The 21,973-nt window shown below is 38.4% G+C and overlaps 1 protein-coding gene across 1 annotated transcript in view; it reads left to right on the top strand.

Annotated features, from left to right (window-relative positions):
- Positions 1-20,100, top strand: part of PPP2R5A (protein phosphatase 2 regulatory subunit B'alpha) — a 46,706-nt gene extending 26,606 nt beyond the window's left edge. The window contains exons 4-13 of the mRNA XM_068395661.1: positions 3,838-3,930; positions 6,224-6,354; positions 6,572-6,631; positions 7,869-7,977; positions 10,424-10,477; positions 14,493-14,543; positions 15,535-15,654; positions 15,743-15,870; positions 17,947-18,048; positions 18,858-20,100. Of these exons, the coding sequence (XP_068251762.1) occupies positions 3,838-3,930; positions 6,224-6,354; positions 6,572-6,631; positions 7,869-7,977; positions 10,424-10,477; positions 14,493-14,543; positions 15,535-15,654; positions 15,743-15,870; positions 17,947-18,048; positions 18,858-18,990 (981 nt within the window). The 3' untranslated portion in view covers positions 18,991-20,100. The remainder of the gene's footprint in view (positions 1-3,837; positions 3,931-6,223; positions 6,355-6,571; positions 6,632-7,868; positions 7,978-10,423; positions 10,478-14,492; positions 14,544-15,534; positions 15,655-15,742; positions 15,871-17,946; positions 18,049-18,857) is intronic.
- The last annotated feature ends 1,873 nt before the right edge of the window (positions 20,101-21,973 follow it).

Raw genomic sequence — 21,973 nt, 5'->3', positions numbered from 1 at the left:
AGCACACCAATTTTAAGAACAAAAATGACTAAATCCAACAGTTCTCCCCCAGTCTAGTATTTCTAGGGTTTTGGGTGTTTTTTTTGTTGCTGTGGTTTGTTTGCTTTTTTTTGGTGGTTTTTTTGTTTGTTTGTTTGGGGTTTTTTTGTGTGTGTGTTTTTTTTGGTGGTTTGTTTTTTGTTGTGTTTTTTTGTTTGTTTGGGTTTTTTTGTTTGTGTTTTTTTTGTGGTTTTTTTTTTTATGTAGGAGCAGCCAGTGTCTGTTGTGGGTAGAATCCAGTCTTGACCCCCTAGTTGATAGTTGTTGTTGTGCTTCTAAGTTTGCAAACATTAGCATACAGGAGAAGGGAGAGACTGACTATGCAGAAATGGCCATTGCAGCTTGCTTCCTGAAATGCCTCGGATAAAGCTTCATGGATTTCCCAAGGATTTTACCAGTTGTACATGTTCTAGGAGCAGTGCTACTAATTATCAGGGAGCTAGACGATTCTGTAAGCATCAGAACTGCATAAATATTCCTTCAATGCACAAAACTTCCCAGCTCAGAAACTGGATTTTTGAGCACTAAATTTTGTTTTTCTGAAAGCTCTTTGAGAACAATAGCAACGATCATGGTTCTGGAATTGCATGTGTTTATACAATATGCATTCAAATGGTTACTAATGCATATTCTCCTTATATTAGAAATGAGATATGTAACTGATGAATTTGTCATTGTATATTGAGAACCTTGCATTAATATTGACTTGTTATATTTCATAGATGAGAGGTACCTTTGTTTTGACCCTAATCGATATCCTAAACTTAATCTTGGACAGCTTATACCATGATGTTCCAGCATTATGCTTCAATTTAGTTCTTCTGCTTGATGTTTATTGCAGTCCCCATATCAATTTATGGAAAGAAGCTGTAATTGTCCTTTCTACCCCTGTCCTTTAGGGGAAACAAAACATGCCACTTTAGTCTTCACTCATAAAAGGTGCTCTATCCCATGACAACTGTAGTGGCTCCTTCTCTGTATCCTTGCAGGTTTGAATAAATTTCCTCAAGCGTGTGTAGGACTGTGCATCTCTATCTGTACTGTCAGTATCTTCCTGGAATATACCAGGATTTCATGTGTCACTTCCATGGCTTTGCTGTGTAGATGGGTCTTAGCCATACTATGGTTAACCAGTATTCATAACCAGTATCCCTTCCTTTCACAGCTTAAAGGCTTGCAAGTGCTTTGCAGAGCTTTTTCTTGGATCTCTAACACTGTGACTCTACAATCCTTGAGTTTCATCCTGTATCCATTACTCCAGGCCTTAAGGATCAACTTATCCTTTCTTATTGACAACCTGGCATACTTTCTTCTTTTTTTTTTTTTCTTTTTCCTGGTGCTAGCTTCCGATATTATTTGTTGTGGTCACTGATAGAAATACTTAATATAGGAATTTATTACAAAAATATTTAATGAAATTTAATTCCAAAATGAATCCCTATGAAGCTGTACTAATAACCTCCCTCCAGGCATATGTTTCCCATTTTAATACAAACCACTATTGAGTTTGTCTAGTTTCTAGCTTGAAAAAGATAAGTAGAATCATAGAATGGTTTGGGCTGGAAGGGACCTCTAAAGGTCATCTAGTCCAACACCCCTGCAACAAGCAGGGACATCTTCAACTAGATCAGGTTGCTCAGAGCGCCATCCAACCAGACCTTGAATGTTTCCAGGGATGGGGCATCTACCACCTCTCTAGGCAACCTGTTCCAGTGTTTAATCACCCTCATTGTAAAAAAATTCCCTCCTAATATCTAGTCTAAATCTACCCTCTTTCAGTTTAAAACCATTACCCCTTGTCCTGTCACAACAGGCCCTGCTAAAGTCTGTCTACATCTTTCTTATCAACCCCTTTAAATTACTGAAAGGCTGCAATAAGGTCTCCTCAGAGCCTTCTCTTCTCCAGGCTGAACAACCCCAATGCTCTCAGCCTGTCCTTGTAGGAGAGATGCTCCATCCCTGTGATCATTTTTGTGGCCCTCCTCTGGACCTGCTTCAACAGGTCCATGTCTTTGCTGTGCTGAGGACTCCAGAGCTGGATGCAGTACCCCAGGTGGGGTCTCACAAGAGTGGAGCAGAGGGGCAGAATCACCTCCCTCAACCTGCTGGCCATGCTTCTTTTGACGCAGCCCAGGATACAGTTGGCTTTCTGGGCTGCGAGCGCACGTTGCTGGGTCATGTCCAGCTTTTCATTCATCAGTACCCCCATCCCTCAGATGTGTCAACTGCACCACTCAGCTTGGTGTCATCTGCAAATTTGCTGAGGGTGCACTTAATCCCACTGTCTGTCACTGATGAAGATATTAAACCGCTATGGTTTATCGCTAAGACAAATGGTGGAGTATGGAAATACTTAAAATTATACTATTGGATTGTCTGTTACCAAGGTTTTAGAATTTCTATGCTATGTTGTCTATTGTGCAACTGTATGCTATTGTGTTTATGCACAAGAAGACAAATTAAGGCTGTACAAGGAAGTCTGAGTTTTAATAGTTACATGAAACTTGTGTACATTTGAACTGCTGATATGAAAAGCTCTTGTTATAGTCTGTCAGAGGGGAAGAAAGAGTGAAGGGGAACTTGTGTTTCAGAGGTTCTGCTTTGCAGATACAGCATACCCTCCTTGAGGCTATGCGTAAGTAACTGTCATCTCAAATGTTCTAGATAAGAAGTACTTATTGCCAAGCACTTTTCTCAAGTGACATTCATAATTATAACTATGAATTACTCAGATGTTGGTGCTCAGTTTAATAAGTACTCTTAGTGGTAATACATGCCTGTGAGTATGACCACAGCTCTGTGTGGGTTTTATTTAAAAGTCCAGTCCGTGACGTCCTTATGTATCTAAATTGCATTTTAGTATTATTACTAATCAGTTGTTTAACTAACGTGGAGTTAAGAAATAGGTGTTGAGAACATAAGCAGCCCTGAATGTATCTAAACATTAAGACATCTTTCCTCTCAGTTCTGTCTTAGTTAAGAGATGCCTTATGTGTACTTTATAAATTGGCCATTGTTATGGAAGTACAGTATTTTGTGTCTTGGACTTCTGATGAACCCCAAAATATGGGACTTGCGCTCTGGCTTCTTCCTGCCTCTCTCTGCTACTTCAGGCCCTCCGTAGCTCTATCTCCTGTCTCTTTTTCCATCTGTGGTCATTGTGGGATCATAGCGAATGGAGGCTTGAACTCAATAGAAATAACACACTATAAAATATACCGGATGTTGAAGAGAAATCTGCAGAAGGTCCTTTTGTTTGAATTGAGTGTCCAGCATATAGAAACCTAATGTTAAGTTAAACTTTTAAGTTTCTGTGTATTCATTCAGCTTTTGACTATGACTTTTCATTTTTGGAGTTTGCAGCTGAAACTTAATTTCAGGAACACTTAGCAGACTTTTCTTTGTCTGTTTAAGGAATTATGTGATGTTAGAGCATTTAATTTTACCCTCAGTATTGGTAAGTGGTAACTTATTTCTACGTAATAAATTCTTAATATAGTAGGAAATGTGAATATATGTAATACTTAGAACTTGTTTTTTGTCTAATAGTGATACTTTCAGTAGATTATTTATTAAGCTTTGACTCTTATGTGAATTAAAGTGTTCTTGATACTTACTGTAATTCTTTCAGTAAATTCCGGTAGAGGCAGTGATTAAGCAGTGATGTGTTAGGCTTCGGTTTCCTTTTGTACCTTTTAAGCATGTAAATAGTCCCACTGCCTTTGTAGTGGTGGCAGGGCTGAGATCTGTGTTACGGTGTACTTACTAACTTCAAAATGTTCATTTCGATGTTTGTAGTTGGTGTATGAATTTTTCCTGAGGTTTTTGGAGAGCCCGGATTTTCAGCCTAGCATTGCAAAGCGATATATTGACCAGAAATTTGTACAGCAGGTAAGTAGAGAGCTTTCACACCCTCAGATTTAAAGATCACCTCTCAAGCTTAACTTATCAGATGACTGAACAGCTAAGGAGATATTAAAGCTCCCATGATGACAGGGTTAAATTTTAGTTGTTCCAACAGTGGTTTCTGCCAAAATCTAAATTAACAGCACATCATACCACACAGGCTATATGTAATTAGTAACTTCAGAAACACTTTGTTTTCAGATATCAACCTCAGTGCTTTGCAAAGCAAGATATTTGTAATTTGTAAATACAAGTTGTGTTTTTAATGATTTGTGACTTCCAGTCAAATCAACAATGTGCTGATTAAATCGTTCTTTTGCTTTTATGATTGTTTTTTTTTCATAGATTTATCACAGGGAAACTTACAGCAAACTTTTTTCCTGTATAAAGCTCACATACTTATTCTACATGAAATGTGTTCCAACACTTGCTAACTTGTCACTAGGTAGTGTCGTTCTCTTTACTATTGTGTGTTAACCACAGAAGGAGAATCAAGTAAGAAAGTACATAGGAAAATCACGTTTCACCATGCAAAGTAACTATGAGCAAGAAAGTGAAGTGAGATTTCATTTTAAATATAACTTCTCAAGGAATTAGGCGGTAGAATACTATAACAATTTTTGTCCAAGGTTAACTCAGTGGGGACTTTTTTTACCATGTCAAATACTTGTTTGTCAAGGAAGAGCTCAGTATCTGAAGAGTGAGTGCTGGCAGGCCATCACAGTACAGCAATGAAAAGTCAAAACATAGATGGACACTTTCCCTCCCCACCTTCAGTGACTGCATTTAATTTCCACTTGTTTCGTTTTAGTGTTCTTGTTTATCGGTGTTTCCCTCTTCTCAGTTTTATTTGACTTTCCCACAAAATTTAGGCCTGAAGCTGCTGCTGAACTTATTGGCAGTGGGTATCCAATTTACTAATTGACCTGTGGCTCTTAAGACACATGTTGCAGAGTTTCAGTTCCTGACATTTCACTTGATCTTTCTCTAGAGTACAAGAAAGACAATGCAGTGAACAGCTAGCTATATATGGAAAAAAAGTGGAGCAGTGACCCTGAGAACTTCCTTCTAAATATAAAAATGAAATGAGCCTGAACAAAGTTGCTGAACAGCTGTTTCCAGTCCCTTATGCTGCTTGGTGTAGACATACCTAAGCTCGCAGACCTGGACTGAGCTGGAGACTGTAGTGACTGCTTGAGCTAAGTTACTAACTTATGTAGTGCAGTTAGCATTTCTGACTATGCTCTCACTTGGACATGCAGGAAAAAAAATAACTAAACTAATGGTCTGTAATGGGACTGGAGTATCTTTTGATGTCTTCAAGTGAGTATGGTCTTTTCTGTATCCTTGGAAAACTTTCTACAAGAAAAGGGTGGAAAATCTTGCTAGCTTGTTACAGCATGTAGCCTGTATTAGCAGAGAATCAGTTAATAATTACATATCTTATGCTTATTTTTAACACCCCCCCCATATTTAATCATTAGTTGTGAAATTTCTTGTATAGGAACAAAACCAAACATGTTCATCACCCAGAATATATAAGAGGAAGATGGGGGTGGGGGTGTGTGAAAGGTGTGTTTAAAAAAAAAAAAGGCGGGGGGGGGAGGCATGGAATACTGATAGTAGATTTGGACAGAAATGAACCAGCTTCTACTTGCAGTGATTTTTTTATTATTATTTTTTTCCCAACGGCTCATTTTTAATGCATTATCATTCTGTTAAATGTTATCTCTCCCTCTTCTCCCCCTGAGGAAATGTGCATGAGTCTTATCATCCACTTATCCTGCAAAATGATTCTGCAAAAGATTATGCTTTTCCTTAACCTTCAAGACACAAGTAGCTTTTTGAGAGATGAGTAGTTCAGGATTTTAATTAAGACAAATATCTTAATTTAATTAAGGCAAATATGTGACACAGATTGGATTCCTTCTGATTTCTTAGACAAGTGTAAACCACTTACCTAAGGTTTGATAATCTCATTCTTACAATTTCATTTTTATTTTGATAGTGTAGTCGTTGTTGGAATGGCTTTGGTGTCTGTTGCATACAGACTTTCGAAGGGAATGAAGCTGCTGGGTTTATTTTAAAAAAAATAACCAGTTTTATTAAAAATCTAATTTTGAAAATATAATTTTGACATTCAGACAAAATTTTCAGTTAAACTGATCCTAATTTTTCTAATGTAAACTTGTAAATTAAAGCTAAAACTCGAATCGGTTAGTAACATAACAAAATTTCAGTCTTTCAAAAGTAATACATTTCAATTTAATTTTTAAAGTTGTTGGAGCTTTTTGATAGTGAAGACCCACGAGAACGTGATTTCCTAAAGACAGTTCTTCATCGAATTTATGGAAAATTCCTCGGTTTAAGAGCATTCATCAGGAAACAGATTAACAACATTTTCCTCAGGTATGCTGTATATATCTGCATGTGTGTGTGTGGCTAGGTTGAGGAATATTTTATCTTGCCTTTGGTGTCTGGGTCTGCAGTGATTTATTCTCGAAATAAAAGACCTGGTTTTGGTCTGTGATCTGACTGTCAAATATTTGAAGCTTATTAAAGGTTATTTCTTTGGAATCTCTGATCCTCTGTTTTGATTTTTGATGGTTGTCTTTTCTCGTAACAGGTTTATATATGAAACGGAGCACTTCAATGGTGTTGCTGAACTTCTTGAGATATTAGGAAGGTAAGTTTCATCTGAAAAAATACAAGACGTTATTGTGGGTGTTTTCTTCAGCTTTCTTGCTTTGGGAATGAAGGGGGGGAAGAGAATTACTACAGTAACGAGTGATGAAGTGCAGTCACTGATATAATCTAATAATGTCTGGGTTACCATGTGAATATCAAATTAGGATATGGAGTATAAATTATTCTTTTTCTGTGCAAGTTTTAAAGATGACTGGCAAAATATTTCTCAAGGGTCCTTGTTTGTCAGGAATATCTGCTCTTGCTTGTCTTGTATCTGATAGATGACTTGTTCTTTGATTCAGAAAATGAAGGTCAGCTTTTGCCCTCATGCTGAATGAAATGCTTTAATCTTCTGCAGGCTGGTTTTCTTTAAATTCTGTTCAGGAAAGCCTTGTAAGTGTTAGGGTTTTTTAGTTATCTTTTTTTGACATTATTTCACTAATTAAATTTTTAACTTTGAAGTTTTTTGAGGGTAGTATTTTACTGTTTTTCCAAAACTGTCACATATATTTCACAGTAGAAAATTTTATAAACATTAGTGGTCTAACTGAAAATACAAACATTGTATAACTATTGTGGAACAAATTTTCATGAAAATCAAGTGAAAGGGATACCATTATTTTCTCAGATTTATCTAAAATGTAGGGGGGAGAAATACTCAGCCTCTTCCTGAAGGTCTTTTCCTGAAGGTCTTTTGTCTGCTCTATGAGTCATCAACTCTTAAAAATAAGATTACTGAATCAATGAGACAACTTTTTAACTTTGTTTTTGGAGGGAAAGGTTGTTGAACAATCTCAAAACAAACGTTCAAATTGCACTGTTAAAATAATTCAGAATTTTATGCCGTCAATTTTTTTTTTCTCTGCAAGTTGCTAGTGATTGTGAATGAAATGCATCAGCTTCCTGATGCATCTGTCTAAGCTTTACAATTAGACAGCAAGACTTACTGTAAATTATTTTACTTAATGGAGGTCACAATAAAAATAATTCAGCTCACCCAATGAGTATTATTTGACTTCTGCTATGGTTCTTTGGTATTCCTACCAAGAGTAAACTTGCATGATACCAACACTTTAAAGGTTGTACATATGTAGAGCCATTTTATGGCTTCAAAGTAATCAGGTTTAGAAACTGATTCAGAAATGGAGTGTCTCTTGAATTTACAGGAATTCTTGACTTGCTAGGAAAAAATTATTTTTTTAATAAAAATAAATCCTGCTTATTCATGTTTTCAGTATTATCAATGGTTTTGCACTGCCACTGAAAGCAGAACACAAACAGTTCCTTATGAAAGTTCTGATTCCCATGCACACTGCAAAGGGATTAGCTTTGTTTCATGCACAGGTAAGCTTTTGCCTATTTTTAAGAGTGGTGGGGTTTTTTGTATTTGCATTTGAAACTAATGAAATTTAAAGCAGTATGTGTTACAATATCAATATTCCAAAATATTTGCAAATTCAGTCACTGTTGTTTTAAAGTGATCTTGCAAATCTTATATCTAAATATTAATTTGGAGATCATATTTAGCATATATTAAAAGTGAAAGAATATAACAGTGATTCAAAGTCATGTCAACTGAAGTGGGAAACTTTTTTGCTTGCTAGTCTTGTCACACTTTAAGCTTCATTTAATCCCAGGACCTTGTTCTGTTATCACTTCATTTATGTAACCTAAATGCTGTGTATAAAGGAACCTTGAGTATGGCCAGGTACTTATTTCAGAAGTGCTTTTTTTTACTTCTAAAACCATTCCAGTGATGGGGCGGGGAGGAGAATGTTGGATATAAGTGGCAGAAATGTATAGTAGCTCTCTGGATCAGCTAGAAATGATGTAGATCCATGACATGCTGTCAAAGTGCTTTAGTTCTTCATTTGACTTCTATTCTTATACTTTGCACAGACGTTCAGCATTTTATTTGAGGAATAATGTATATCCTTTCCAGACATATGGCACTTGAGTATTGAATAAATTTGATGCAAACTTGCAAGTAATTCTGCTGTGGCTAATTAAAAACTTGCTTTGTTAACTTAGTCAGCTCACTAATACAGCTCCTTGTAGACTAAAGATACAAGGAAATGAGTTTCTAATTAAAGTGAAATCATTATGACTATATAGCCTACAAACAGGATCAAGTCAAGAGCTCAGTTAATTCCTAATTCTCATATAAAGTTTTAATTTCATTAAATCACTTGTCTTTGTGGTTTATTGCTATGCAACAGGCTGCTTCATGGAATGAGTCAGTGATATGAAAGGGATCAGTCACTTGCCAAAGGCATTCTCACTGGTAGATCAGTACAGCAAGCCGTCCTTTTTTCTGTTATGTTTCTATCCTTTTTTTCCATTGTATGTTTCATCCGGTTCACTGGTATGTGAAAGGGTCCTATTAATTCAGTTGTGCTGTGTACCTGAAAAAGTAGCATTTGGTTTGTTGACCAGGCTGCTCATCTTATCCCTTCATAGACCACTAGTGCCATGTGCAGTTTCAGCACTGTGTGTTTCTGGTTTCGGATTATCCTGAAGGTGTAAACCAGCATTATACCTGCAATCAGGAGTGGCCTGGTTGCTTTGTTGCTACAGTATAAGTTTAGCCTATCCTTACAAGTTAAAGCCTTAAATCTGAATTAAGTTTGAGCCTTTGTGTCTTTGAACAATAAAGCATTACTGTACAATATATATAATGGGATTTTATGAGATTAATATGTGACATTTATTATTTTTTGAATCTACACATATGCATCCTTAGCCTAAGGGTAAAAGAAATAAATTAGACGTGTTGTAATTACAGTGTTGTAATTATCTGCTTTGGGATAACAGATTAAAAAAAATGGAAAGGTAATGCTTGAATTCAAGCATCCTAAGCATTGAAATGTACATGCGTTACATGTAAGTAATTTTTGTCTTTGCTTTATATTGAGATGAAAAACACTGTGGCTTCTTAAAACCAGTCTTAAGGGAATCAAGGATTGTAACTACTTTAAGTAATAAGAGTTATTGTATGGTTTCTGTACTGGGCAGCAATATGGCTGTTCAGTTACTTTAACTATGTGCTAAGTAACTAAACAATAAGTAATTATATAACACATAATGCCACACTTTGGCCTGAGAAGACCCCCTGGACAGAAATCGCTAGAGGCTGGGAGAGCATGCTGATGACTTAATCACCTCCGGCTTCTCTTTCATGCACTCTTCCACTGGCATTTGTTGTTGGGCATTGCTGGGGACAGGATACTCAGCTGGACTGATGCTGCCTGATCTCTTGTGACCATGTAATAAGTTAAAATTCTTTCACCTGTAATCTTATCACTGAATGTTGTGTGCTGTAGATGTCTAGTACTTGAGCAATGTGTGCTCAGTCAAACCTGGTTTAAAACTTTTTTTTTTTGACTGAAAATATCACCTTTTCTACCCCAATATAGATGTTTGAAAATGATAGCTTTGTAATGTTAATACAGGAATTGATGTTGAGAAAAATCTGTCTGGATACTGGATCTGAGTTAGGGAAATATCTGTCAAGCTTAAAAGTAATTTTCTTCTAGGATGAAAAAAAAAATTAAGATTTTTGGTATGCAATAAGTTTTTTTGTAAGATAGAGCAGGCCTGTATATCTTGCTGCTTTAATTGTTGTTTTGTTTAGTTTGGCAGAATTTTAAATGGCTGTGTTAGGGGTGTTTTGGGTTGGGTTCCCCCCCTCTGATCTGAAGTGCTTCCATTATAAGTTGTGATATTTAGTTTGCTGCAATGTCTAAACAGTGCCTGTTTAACCTAAATAATCATATGACTTACATTCTAGCTCGCCTATTGTGTTGTACAGTTCCTGGAAAAAGATACAACTTTAACAGAGCCTGTAAGTGTTTTTCAGTTGAATGTTTTTCTGTTTTTAATTTCAACTAAATATTTCAGCATCACTTGTTAGAATTGTATAGCAGTGCTATCTTAATGATCCATAGGTGGTTTTGTGAAAAAATAATTTTTAAATCTAGGACAGTTGTTAAGAAAATTTGGGGCTTGAAAGTGCAGTTATCTCTGACCTGTGACCAAGACAGAGCACAAATTTAAATAAAAGTTCAAACCACTGATATCATGCAAATTACCTCATATGAGAAAGCATGTATTCCCTCCTGATAAGAACCAAAACTTCAATATTTTTGGTGCTGAAGGCTTGTGCCTAGCCACTGCCTAAAGTTGAAATATTTCAGGGAATAAACAATCCCAAAATAAAAGTTGGAAAGAATAACACCACTTTTTTTTTTAGGCAGAAAGGACTCTGAAATTCCAAATGGGATGTTTCTGTTCTGTCTGTTCAGTAACTGGGGTGCCTCTTGGCAGTTATCATACAGGTGCTTCGGGCATCAGTGGCTTTTGCCAGACATGATGTGTATTGTCAGCTCAGCTAAAAAGGGGGTTGCAGTGCTTCATGCAAGGGCTTTGGCAATGCCCATAAAGAAGAATGTAGGCTCAAGGCAGTGCAGCAGCTCACAGGGACACAGACTGAGGTCAGACCAGCTAGAACAGAAACTGGTTTCAGTTGGACAAACAGAAATCTTCCCATTAGGGTTATGTTGATATTTAAATACTTTATCCCTTTTTTTGACAGAAAAATGAAGAGCTTATGCAAAATCTAAATTTTTCTATAAAGAAAAAAGATAAACAGCTTTGTGGAAACAAGGTAGATCTTCGCCAGACTTCCAGTGGAAGCTTAGTTTCTGCATAGCTACTTAAGTATTGATGTTCCTCATCAAGAGACAAGTTATTCTGTAGGTGGTTGATCTGACTGTCTATAAATTTGCCTTGTCTGCTTGAAGCATCTTCTTTCCCCCTGTTCCGCAGTGTTGCCAGCTACGCTGGTCAAAAGCTTATTTTGTTGGATCGGCGAGGAGAAAAGAATTGCGTAAGCCTTAGTCCTTAAGCCAAGTGATAAAACAGTCTAGGCATTTTGACAGTTTAAGTTGACATGTGAGCAGAAACTCTGTCGTATTACATAAAAACCTGCAAGACTGAATGAAGTGACAACGTGACAAAGTCAGAACTTCCTGATAAGACTTTACAGAACTGTGATGCAGGATCCAAGCCCAAACTTTGAAGTGAAGAAGGCAGGGCTTTTGAAGTGGGAGTGCCATAGTGCAATTCTGAGACTTCATCTGGACTATACGTATATACAATTCTGCTTTCCTCTTAATCAGTAAAGATGAATTCAGAATGGAGAAGATACAAGAATTCACTGCAGAGTCACTGCCTGTGCTTGCTTTGGTCGCTGCTCTGAGCATATAGTAAAATTGGCTTTATAAAGCAGTAAAAGTTAATAAGATGATTAAGAAGTGAAGCTTTAAGAAACTTTCTGAAATGCTTGAAAAGTAAATGTTAAAATTTGGGGCAACTGATGAGATAGCATTTAGAATTTTTTTTGGCTTTAGGTCAAGTAATATTTTAAGAACTCCATCAGAAGGCTGTCTTCACGAGTACCTTAGTGTTATTCTTCTGGCAGGAATTGTCACTCAGGGTCAATTTAGAGGACACTCAATCCGAGCCTGTGTATCTATGGTAGTCTGCCTTAGGTCAGTCCTGATGTTTGCAGAGCTGACAAGAAGAGTTTGTTACCTAACCCTGCTAAGCGCAGTGGCCTTTACATTGAAATCAGGCTAACCATGCAGTCCTTGTACATAAGATGTGTTTTCTAGCAGGTGCCTACTGTTGCAACTCAAGGTTATGGGAATTTTGTAGCTCAGGGAGAATTAATAATCTTAAGAGTTTTGTGTAGTAAGAGCAGCAGGATTTCAGATCTGCATTCATGTTGAATATTTCTTTGAATAAAATCTTTGGACATAAATGTGCATTTAATATGAAAGCATAGTCAAGCTGGGAACTGATATTCTTTTTGAGGAGCAAGGAATAGGTATCTTGTTGAGGTCTGCACTGTTACCCTCGGAACATGTTATTTCTTTATGAAGTTGAGAATATCGTCTGTGTGGCGAAGTATATTCAACACTCTTACAATAACAAATGCTGGAATCTGTACTTTTCCAGCTAACTCAATATTATACTTTCGACACCAGGAAATTCATGCTCCAGGTAGGGGTGTATGGTAGGTTCTCACAGCTTTTCTTTGGCAAATGTGCTTGTCTGAAATTTTTTGGCTTACTTGCATTGTTCTGGGGGAAGGGAAGGTGTCGGCAGAATGAGCTATTATACCCGTAAATGTTCGGGTTTGTTCTTTGAACATACAAAATCTCAATAGTACATAACTGAGTCATTCAATTACGAGGTAATTAACAAAGATGGCCCTAGATTTAAAGTGTATTTACATAGACTACTTTAAATTTCGAATCTAGAGAAACAAGCGTAATTAATTCACGCAAGTCTGACTCCTCGGGGGCGGAGGAGAAGCGGGTGAGTGAAGGACTGCCAGATCAGGTAGTTGCAGTGGAATGGAGGAGCTCACAATTTCTTTTCCCCATCTCTGTGCCATCTGCCCCAGCTCTCCTGCTCCGTCCATGGAGGCAGGAAGGAGGCCAAAAAAAAAAAAGAAAGAGGCAGAGCTCTGCCTCTGTGGGCCAGGCTGCAAAACTGTCACCTGCGCGGGCTGACCGAGGCCTCCTGCTTCTGCGTCGCATGTCAGATGATGGTGTTACTATTGCAGTCGTCTGTAGCTTTCAGGCAGCTAGGCAGAACTGTATGGTCAAGGATCTGTAAGGGATCTGTTCTTCCCATGTAACTTGCTCTCTTTTTGTGGATTTGAGTGTAGGACTTCACCAGCTGCCTGAGGTTTCTGCATTTGCTCAGTGTCATTTGAAGTGACATTCAGTTTTGTAGTAGCAGGATATGTGTGTATCCGAGGATAAAGACTTGTGGGCACTTAAAATCATATTAACTTTTTCTCTAGAAAGTCACTTTTGATAGTACACAGAGTTGTGAATAAAATAGCCAGCTAGGAAGCTGGGAAAAAGAGAAATCAACATGACAAAAATCAAATATGGAAGGTATTCAAGTAGTCGAGTAAGTTTTATAGCTGTATATGATCAATTAGGTGCTGTTGTATCGTAAAAAGAGGTCCTCTTCTCAGGATGAAAGTTTATAAGGCTCTGAGAATGTTTCTGCTTCTGAAACATGCAGTTACAGCTGCTTTTTTTTTTTTTTTAGCCAGCATTAATTTTGTAATTTAGATGCCATGCCAGATGTTTGTTTCTAGGGAACAGGCCTCCAGCCTTTGTTTGTGTGTTTCCCCCCTTTCCTCTTGGGGGCTGTACTTTCTAATTAAGTTTCCCAAAGGTTTTTTTCCAGTCTTACATAAGATAGTTTCCAGTGTAGAGACTGGAATATATTTTCTCTGTAAGTTTGCATCTTTTTTTTTTGTTTCCAGTCTTTAAGATTTCAAATCCTAGAAGAAAAAAGGAAGTGGTAGAGGCCATGACTCCTCTGTATAGCCCTGTTTGTGCAGTCAGCGTATACCCCTTGGGCTTCAAGCCTTGACACCAAGACAGGTGCTCCCCAAAGTACGCATGAGTAGAAGACAAAGTATTCTGGAAAATCTAGCTACAGGGGAGTTAACTTCATTTTATGACACTTTGATGTTATCAGCATCCTATCTATTAATGTATGTACTGGGATGGGAGTGGAGTGTGGAGTGTGAACAGGTAATCAAAGACTCGTGAAGTGATAAGGGTCTAAATTATCTGATAACTTAAACAAGATAAATATTTAAATGAGACAGCACAGTATTTATTTTCAGTGGAACTACATTTAGCTGTATTTAGTTTGCTTTGCCTTATCCAGAGGTTCAATGAAAACTAGGGGTTTTTTTTTAATCTTATCAAATACATAATAGAAACTTGTTCTGCTTTAACTTGTTTGTATTTTTAATACAGGTAATCAGAGGACTGCTCAAATTTTGGCCAAAAACTTGCAGTCAGAAAGAGGTTGGTTTTGTCTCGTTTCTGGTGTCTGCTGTGATGTAAAATGTAGCGTGGCAGGTTCACATACCTACCTCTGCTCTGCTTTTCAAGAGATCTTGCAGAAAACTCACAGTTCTTGAAGCTTCTTGAGGTGCTCATCTTTACCATGCAACCCAACGCAATTGCTTTGTATGTCTGTTCTTACTATGGTGTTACTATGTTAAAATTATATTAAAAGTTGCATTATGATCAAGATATTGCACAGAGAAACAGTTTGCCAAGGTCAGAAGTATTTCAGTAGATATAGACCAGGTAGAAGGTAGTCATCTGCAATGTGACACTGAGGTAGCATTTGAGATACTGAGTTAGTGTCTGGTAAAGCACATATACATTCTTTTTCTGTACTATAAACATAACTTTAAATGGTCTTGGGAAGTTATTTTTTTTCTGGTTTCTTCTATGTTGTTAAAATGAGTATAAAAATCAGGAGTGTGATTTATGCCATCAGATCCCACCCCCTGACAGCTCTTTAAAAGTGGGGTCCCTTAACACTCTTGCCTCTGTGAGTGGTGGTGAATTTTTCTGTGCCCCCCTACCTAGTGTTCTGCTGGTTGTAATTTAAAATGGGAATTAACTATTCATCACTTCAAAAGCTACTATGGAGATCTCAGATAATGGTAACCTCTGCAGCCCTTCTTGAAGAAATAAAATGTTCTAGCGTTTTTTAACTGAAAAAAAAAACCCACCATATTCTGCAGAAGCAGTTCTGTGAAGTGTTTTGAGCAATTGCACCAAAGAAGAAATGCAAGATGAGAGCTGTAACCTGCCAGCTGAAACTGATGATTGACTTCTTTTGGGCTGCAAAAAGCCTGTGGCTGTCTCATGCATTGTAATGACCTATGGTGTTCTTTGCAGGGTTACTGACTAATGTATAAGCTGTATTTTGTTGTTTCTGTTTTTAATAGCGATAGAAAACATTCTCATACTTTTTGATATATTTCTTTTGTACAAACAGGTAATGTTTTTAGGTGAAATTGAAGAAATCTTAGATGTAATAGAACCGACACAATTCAAAAAGATAGAAGAGCCGTTATTTAAGCAAATATCCAAGTGTGTGTCAAGTTCACATTTTCAGGTAAAAAAAAAATAAATATATATATATATATATATAAACTTGTAGTAATTTATTTTGTGGCTGTTGACCCCTCAACTTTGTGTTTCAGGTTGCAGAAAGAGCTTTGTACTTTTGGAATAATGAATATATTCTTAGCCTGATTGAGGAGAACATTGATAAAATTCTACCAATCATGTTTGGCAGTTTATACAAGATCTCCAAAGAACACTGGAATCCGTATGTAATGTTTAACTTTATCTATAGCACCATAAATAAATTGTCTATTGTTACAGGTTTGGATCGGAAGCTTGTAAATGTGATTTCATTTTTACCCAAATCAGATGAAATCAATGAGATTGTGGGTGCTAAAATGGACGTCATTTTCGGCTATATCATGCTTTCACTGTTCTGCATGGCTCTGATGGAGAACTGGAATTTACTGAAACAGTATGAGGAAATTGGGTGATGGTCTTGATACTGTAATCGCATTTGATCTCATGCGTTAGTTAAAAATGCAAATTAATAACTACAGTTTCCAAGGGATGCTTCTGCTATATTTATGCTTTGCTGTCCTTTACTACTTTAGACGAACAAAATTCTGTCAGTGTCTTCATAAGTAGTTATTGCTGCCCAGTGAGATAAGAAGGGGAACAGATACTATTGGAGAAGAGCGGTTGCCTACCACTATAAAGGATGGTAGGAATGAGAAATTACTAACTACTTCACTTTATATTTAATGCCACAAGTTAAACGTTAGTATTTTTATATCATGTTTGAAAGAAGCAGTAATTACATTGAAATACTAAAAAGCAAAGTTTGCTTGTGTCCAGCATCCTGACTTGAGTTGCAAGTCAATTTGCAGAACGTAAAGCTTGCACAGGCAAAAGCCAGAGTAGGCAGGAGCCTCCCACAACTTTGAAGTAAATCAGATGCCCTGTTTTTAAGCCCTTGGAGGCTCTGAAGCTATTCTGAATTTGTGTAGATGATATGTCTAGTTGCAAATGTATCAGCTGAGACTGAATATAAATTTTGGAGAACCAGTTCTTGGAGCATTAACAGTACTTGGGACCTCAACACATTTGAGGGATGTCCCTCTTTCCTTAGCTGCAGGCAGAAGTTGCTCTTTATGAAGGAAGTGAAAGACACGGGATAGCTGCTTACCTTGAGGACCAGGAAGTTTGGGGAAGAAAGTCTCACCCTTTGGTTTGAATCTGTTTTGGAGGGCAGAGAAACATGCTTATATCCATCCATCTGTCTGATATGGACTTAAGCTTGATTTTGAGCGAGTAATTTTCCTCTCAATAACCCAAAGCCCTGAGCAAGCTTTTGTCTTCATACCACATAAAAGCTGGTGTTCCAAAAACAAAAAAGAAAGGTGTGTAGAGAGGCTCAGTGTAGTGTACACTTAGAGTGAGCATTGGGCCACTGATGAATACTTGGGAGATCTCCTAGTGCCACAATGGACAAAGCGTACTGAAATGGCAAACCTTGTCCTTTGGTCACTTCCTTAGATTTTCCTTTCACTCATTTTTCTGCATGGCTCCCCTGCTCTACAGCCTTATGGTCACTACTGCCATGTGAAGGTGAACTGCTAGTGAGGGGAGAGATGGGGAAGACAGTTTACCTACTTTTTGGATTAGCGATCAGCTTAATGATAGGCACCTTTTTAATGTTTAATTTTATTGCTATTTTTGCATTTCTTTGTATGATTAAGAGTGGGCTTAAAGGAGATAAAAATATAATATTTAACATAACTTATTGAAATATTAATACCTTCACAAAAAGAAGAGTAATACCGAAGGTGGAAATATGGTCAGCCATTTAAAACACAGCCAGTATCGCTCAAGCTGTTCAGTTTCTTAAAGAAACTGAGGTACCAGAAACCATTATCTGATGTTCTCAATTCAGTTCTCTCCTGGGGCATGTGCAGCAGAACCTTCTGCTGCCCAGAAACGCTTCTGGCAGAGCTCTCAGCTGTACTAAACCATGCGCCTGTGATTTCTCTGCCCAGTCTTGAAGCTATTAGCCAGAAGTTTATTTTTCTAGACTCTCGTATTTCATTACTCAAATATTACGAAATTGTTGTTAAAACTCTGTTTTTTAATTGTTAACATAATTGAATGGCTTTATAGTACAGCCATGGTACTAATAATTATATCCTGTGCAATTACAAGAGTCAGGAATTTAAAGTCACGGACCTTACAGTAGTATCTTAAAGCAGCAGCTCAGAGTCCAAAAAAGAAACAGAACACTTATTTACCAAAGTTAATTTTGTGTTTAGTAATTCTCATGGTTGCGTTCCTTCTGTTCTAGAACCATCGTGGCACTGGTATATAACGTGCTGAAAACCCTGATGGAAATGAATGGCAAGCTTTTCGATGAACTTACCAGCTCGTATAAAGCAGAAAGGCAAAGGTACTGACATTTCTTCCAAATGAGCGTTGATGAACACGTATCTAAACTGTACCAGCTGAAAAGAAACAAAACTCACCTGTTGCGGTTGTGGGGTTCTGTAGTAGAACTGCTCATCAAATACTTGCTGCTAGGTGTCGCTTGAGCACGAAGCACCCACACAGGCGTGTGTCAGTGGTGTGCTGGGAGCTGAAGCCCGGGGAGGTGGCAGCAAGGCCCTGGCTCCCCGTCCTGCCTGGGCAGGGAGCGCTTGCTCTCCTGCGTGGGAAAACAGGGCTCAGCTGCTGCTGTGAGGGGCTGTCCCGTGCTGGCTCTGCTGCTTCAGGGGGTGTTGTCTGAAGAAAGCTGAGCTGCAGAATACTTCATAGCTCAGCTAAAACCTCTCTCTTACCCCACTAACCTACCAAGCAGTACTGTTGGAGTAAGGGAGGCAGGGAGTATGTTACCCTGGGCCAGCTGAGACCACACGCTAAGTCTCCTTTCAGTAGTTGTGCTTTTCCTCCCTCAAAGATGCTTAGTCCCTGAATTTGTTTGCATGTGGTCAAGAACCTCCTTAGAATTGCAGCTGTCTGCGCAAAGCCACGCTATAGCAGTTGTCCAGGTTTGCTGGAGCAAAGCTAAGTTTTACCACTAGCTGCTACCAATTTGTACACTCGCTTTTTAATAGAGGAACTGTCATTGCCTCCACAAATAGCTTTGCAGAAAACCTTACAAAAGGAATTACTAGATGTAAATCACAGTTGTTAAGTAACTGCGTCTCCACGTTGCACTTAAAAACACATCTGAAACTGATACTTCGCTCTCTTCTACAGAGAGAAAAAGAAAGAATTGGAACGTGAGGAGTTGTGGCGAAAGCTGGAGGAGTTAAAGCTTAAGAAGGCCATGGCAGAAAAGCAGAACAGCACTCACAGTGTGCTAAACGCACACAGTACAAGTGCCAAATAAAAGGAGCAACCACCTCTACTTGGCAGACTTACTTTTTTGTACCCTTTTGAAATATATAAAGATTTGCAAAAGAAACCTCATCAGTATAATAGAAACAGCCAATTTTTTTCTCTGGCAAATGTAAAGATTTGAATTTAAATACAGCAGTTAAGTGATGTCATTACCACAGCATATTGTAAATTTGTCTAATTATTGATATACTGTCACTTCCAATGTTTCATACAACTGAGTTATCATCCTTAATGAGTGAAATAATTATGGGAGTGGTGAGAATTATGACTTGAATTTTTGATTGTGTTGCACATAGGTGGTATAGTTTGCTATGTACATTTTTTTTTTCCTTGTTTTATATGTGCTTTTCACATTGCTGCATACTTTGGTTAAGATGATAGAAAAGGCTTCTAGTTGTGCTGTATTTTCTCAAATAAAACCAAGGTACGTTACCAGTAACTTGAGCTATTCAGTATGTGCCCTGTACAGCGCTGAAAGGAACTCAGATATGGTGCTGTCCTGGAATTCCTGATTGGATTCAGATTTAGATTTACAGAACACTCGTGTTAGAATGAGGCAAAGTAGGGGGAGAAAGTCAGCTTGAACAGGTTGGGGTGGTCTGTGAGTCTGACCTCCCACTTGGTGAGTGCCTCTGCCCCCTTCTTGCTGCCTCTTGGTCCTGGGCTACCTAGAGATTTCCTCCTGCTACAGCTGAGGATGGAGCTTCCTCCAGAGAGCCCATCAATGATGCTCCTCATCAGCCCAAGGACTCCCTGCAGAGTAGTACAGGTCTCCTAGAGACCATCTTGGATGTTTCTGCATTAGTTTTAGCATCTCATAGACTGAAGAATGAGACCAAATTGGGATTACTTTTTTTTTTTAGTAAGGAGGGAAGGATGTCAATAAATAGTTCCTTGTTTTATTTAAAGAAAATGCAGTCTGTTTCTTAAAGGTGGAAAGCTGACAGCAGAAGTCTTGTCTGTTTACTTGATCGAGTATTTTTCACATCTTTTATCAGAGTACCATTCCAATCTCTTAAATTGCAGTTGTGTGGAAAACTTTTGTAATGAAAGATCTTTGGGGAATTGAGCAGCATTCAATAAAGTCTTTATGTTTGTATTTAGTGCTGTATATCACATCTTTGTGTTTATAAAGACCAGGAGAATTAGAATGGCTTTTACAAGCAACCTTTGAACTGCACACCTGTCTGAATAACCTGGGGCTTTTCACTGAGCGGAAAAAGGGCTGGAGGTGCAGGCTGCTGGGGTTTTGTTTTTATGAGCAGCGTTGCAGGCTTTGTTCTGCTTTGTTCGGTACAGGGCTGAGGCAGCTGTCTGGGGCTTGTTCTACCTGTGGCTTGGCTGCTTGATTGACTTTATTCAAACTCACTCTTTTGAGTTGACTTTATTACACTTTTATTGTTACTTCATTTTTGTCTCTAAGAATTTGTGTTTCACAGAGGAAACGGCTTATGCTTGTAATAGCTCCGTCTGAGCAAAACCAATTAGTTGCTACTCCCTACCTGTCAGTTTTACATAAAAAGCCTACATTATCAGCTGACCAAAGCCGACTCTGCCATGGTAGGTGGCTGCCCAAAATTTGGGGGGAAAAAAAAATCCTTTACTTCTCATGGTGCTTCTTGAAGTCCCCAAGCCAGATGTTAAAGCCTGGGGGGGCTGCAAGGGTGGGCTGTGCCAGCATTGTAGGGAGATGACAGTCCTGCAGACAGTTTACCTCAGCTTAGTTGTTCAGTGCCTTTTTCCCATGGAAGAATAACAACCTCAATTTGAGATATAAAATAGTTTTAGGTGTCCTACAGTATAAAGGAAATAAATTATATGGAAGTTAGGGAATCTAACACTCCCCTTGCAGTGGTACAAAGAACAAATTACTGGCATTTGTAACTGTTACAGGTTGTTCAAAAACTTACCAATATGGACATCAAGAGTAAGTACTAGAAAAGCAACACAGTAGCTATAAGAGGCCATTTCAAACAAATTGTGCAACACTTGCTCTTAGAATCACTCCTATAAATAGGTATATAAAAGAAAGGTTTCTTGGCTGGAATCAGCCAGCCTGGTCTAGTAACATCTCCTTATAAAACAAGACTGTGCTAGCTGAGAGGTAGTGACTGAAGCTGACTACTCTGGGAATTTGGTCAAAAAAAGTGCATTAAATACTGCAGAAAGGAGTGCAGCCTTTATTTAACCACACCTCCTACTCAGCCCAGAGCTGGGGCTCAGTTCTCTTCCACCTTACCTTCTCTGACCTCACTAGCAAAAAAAAGAACAAAAAAATGCAGTAGGATGCATCAGTACCTGTTGTTTCTAAACATTTTTGTAAAATCCAAGCAAGAGCAGCTGTAATATCATTTGTTAAAGGAACACTTGTGTGTCTCTGACAGCAAGAAGTTAACAAAGCTCAGCTGTCTCTTGTCTTACCTGTAGACCCAGCCCTCAGCAGTGTATTTGGGAAAGCAAAGGGCTGTAAGCTGACGGGGAACTCAGGGGAATGCTTTCCTACCAGCCTAGGCTGTTACATAGCAAAATCAACAGGGGTTTTCTTGATATAGATAGATCGATCTAAGTGTGGGGAGTTTTTTTTTCATCCTCCCCCTCCCCCAGGTTGTCCCATTCCCCACCACACCAGCACCTGGGGAGGAAGTAGCTTGCCAACAGTTTGCTTCAACAGTGGAACGTTTCGTCTTTGCTACTCCCCTCTCGTTTAACCTCACTCACTTGCTCTGCGCTGTGCTACCTACCTCACCCGCAGCAGGTACAGTATTGGCCCCGCTGGACCTGCTGAAGAGTCATCAGTGCAAGATACTGAACATAAAGTGTTGCCTGAGCCCCTCCTCTTCTTGCAGCCCAACATTTCTTTCCCAGAAGCGTGTGACCAAGTTAGCTCAGACTATAGCACTGAAGCTGTGAGCCATTTGAAGCACCAGCAGAGGAGCTGGGGAAGAGGCAAGAGCAGGAACCTCACATGACTG

The sequence above is a fragment of the Nyctibius grandis genome, chromosome 1, assembly GCF_013368605.1.
Source record: "Nyctibius grandis isolate bNycGra1 chromosome 1, bNycGra1.pri, whole genome shotgun sequence".
Taxonomy (NCBI): domain Eukaryota; kingdom Metazoa; phylum Chordata; class Aves; order Nyctibiiformes; family Nyctibiidae; genus Nyctibius; species Nyctibius grandis.
This window is presented reverse-complemented; position numbering and strand designations above follow the sequence as displayed.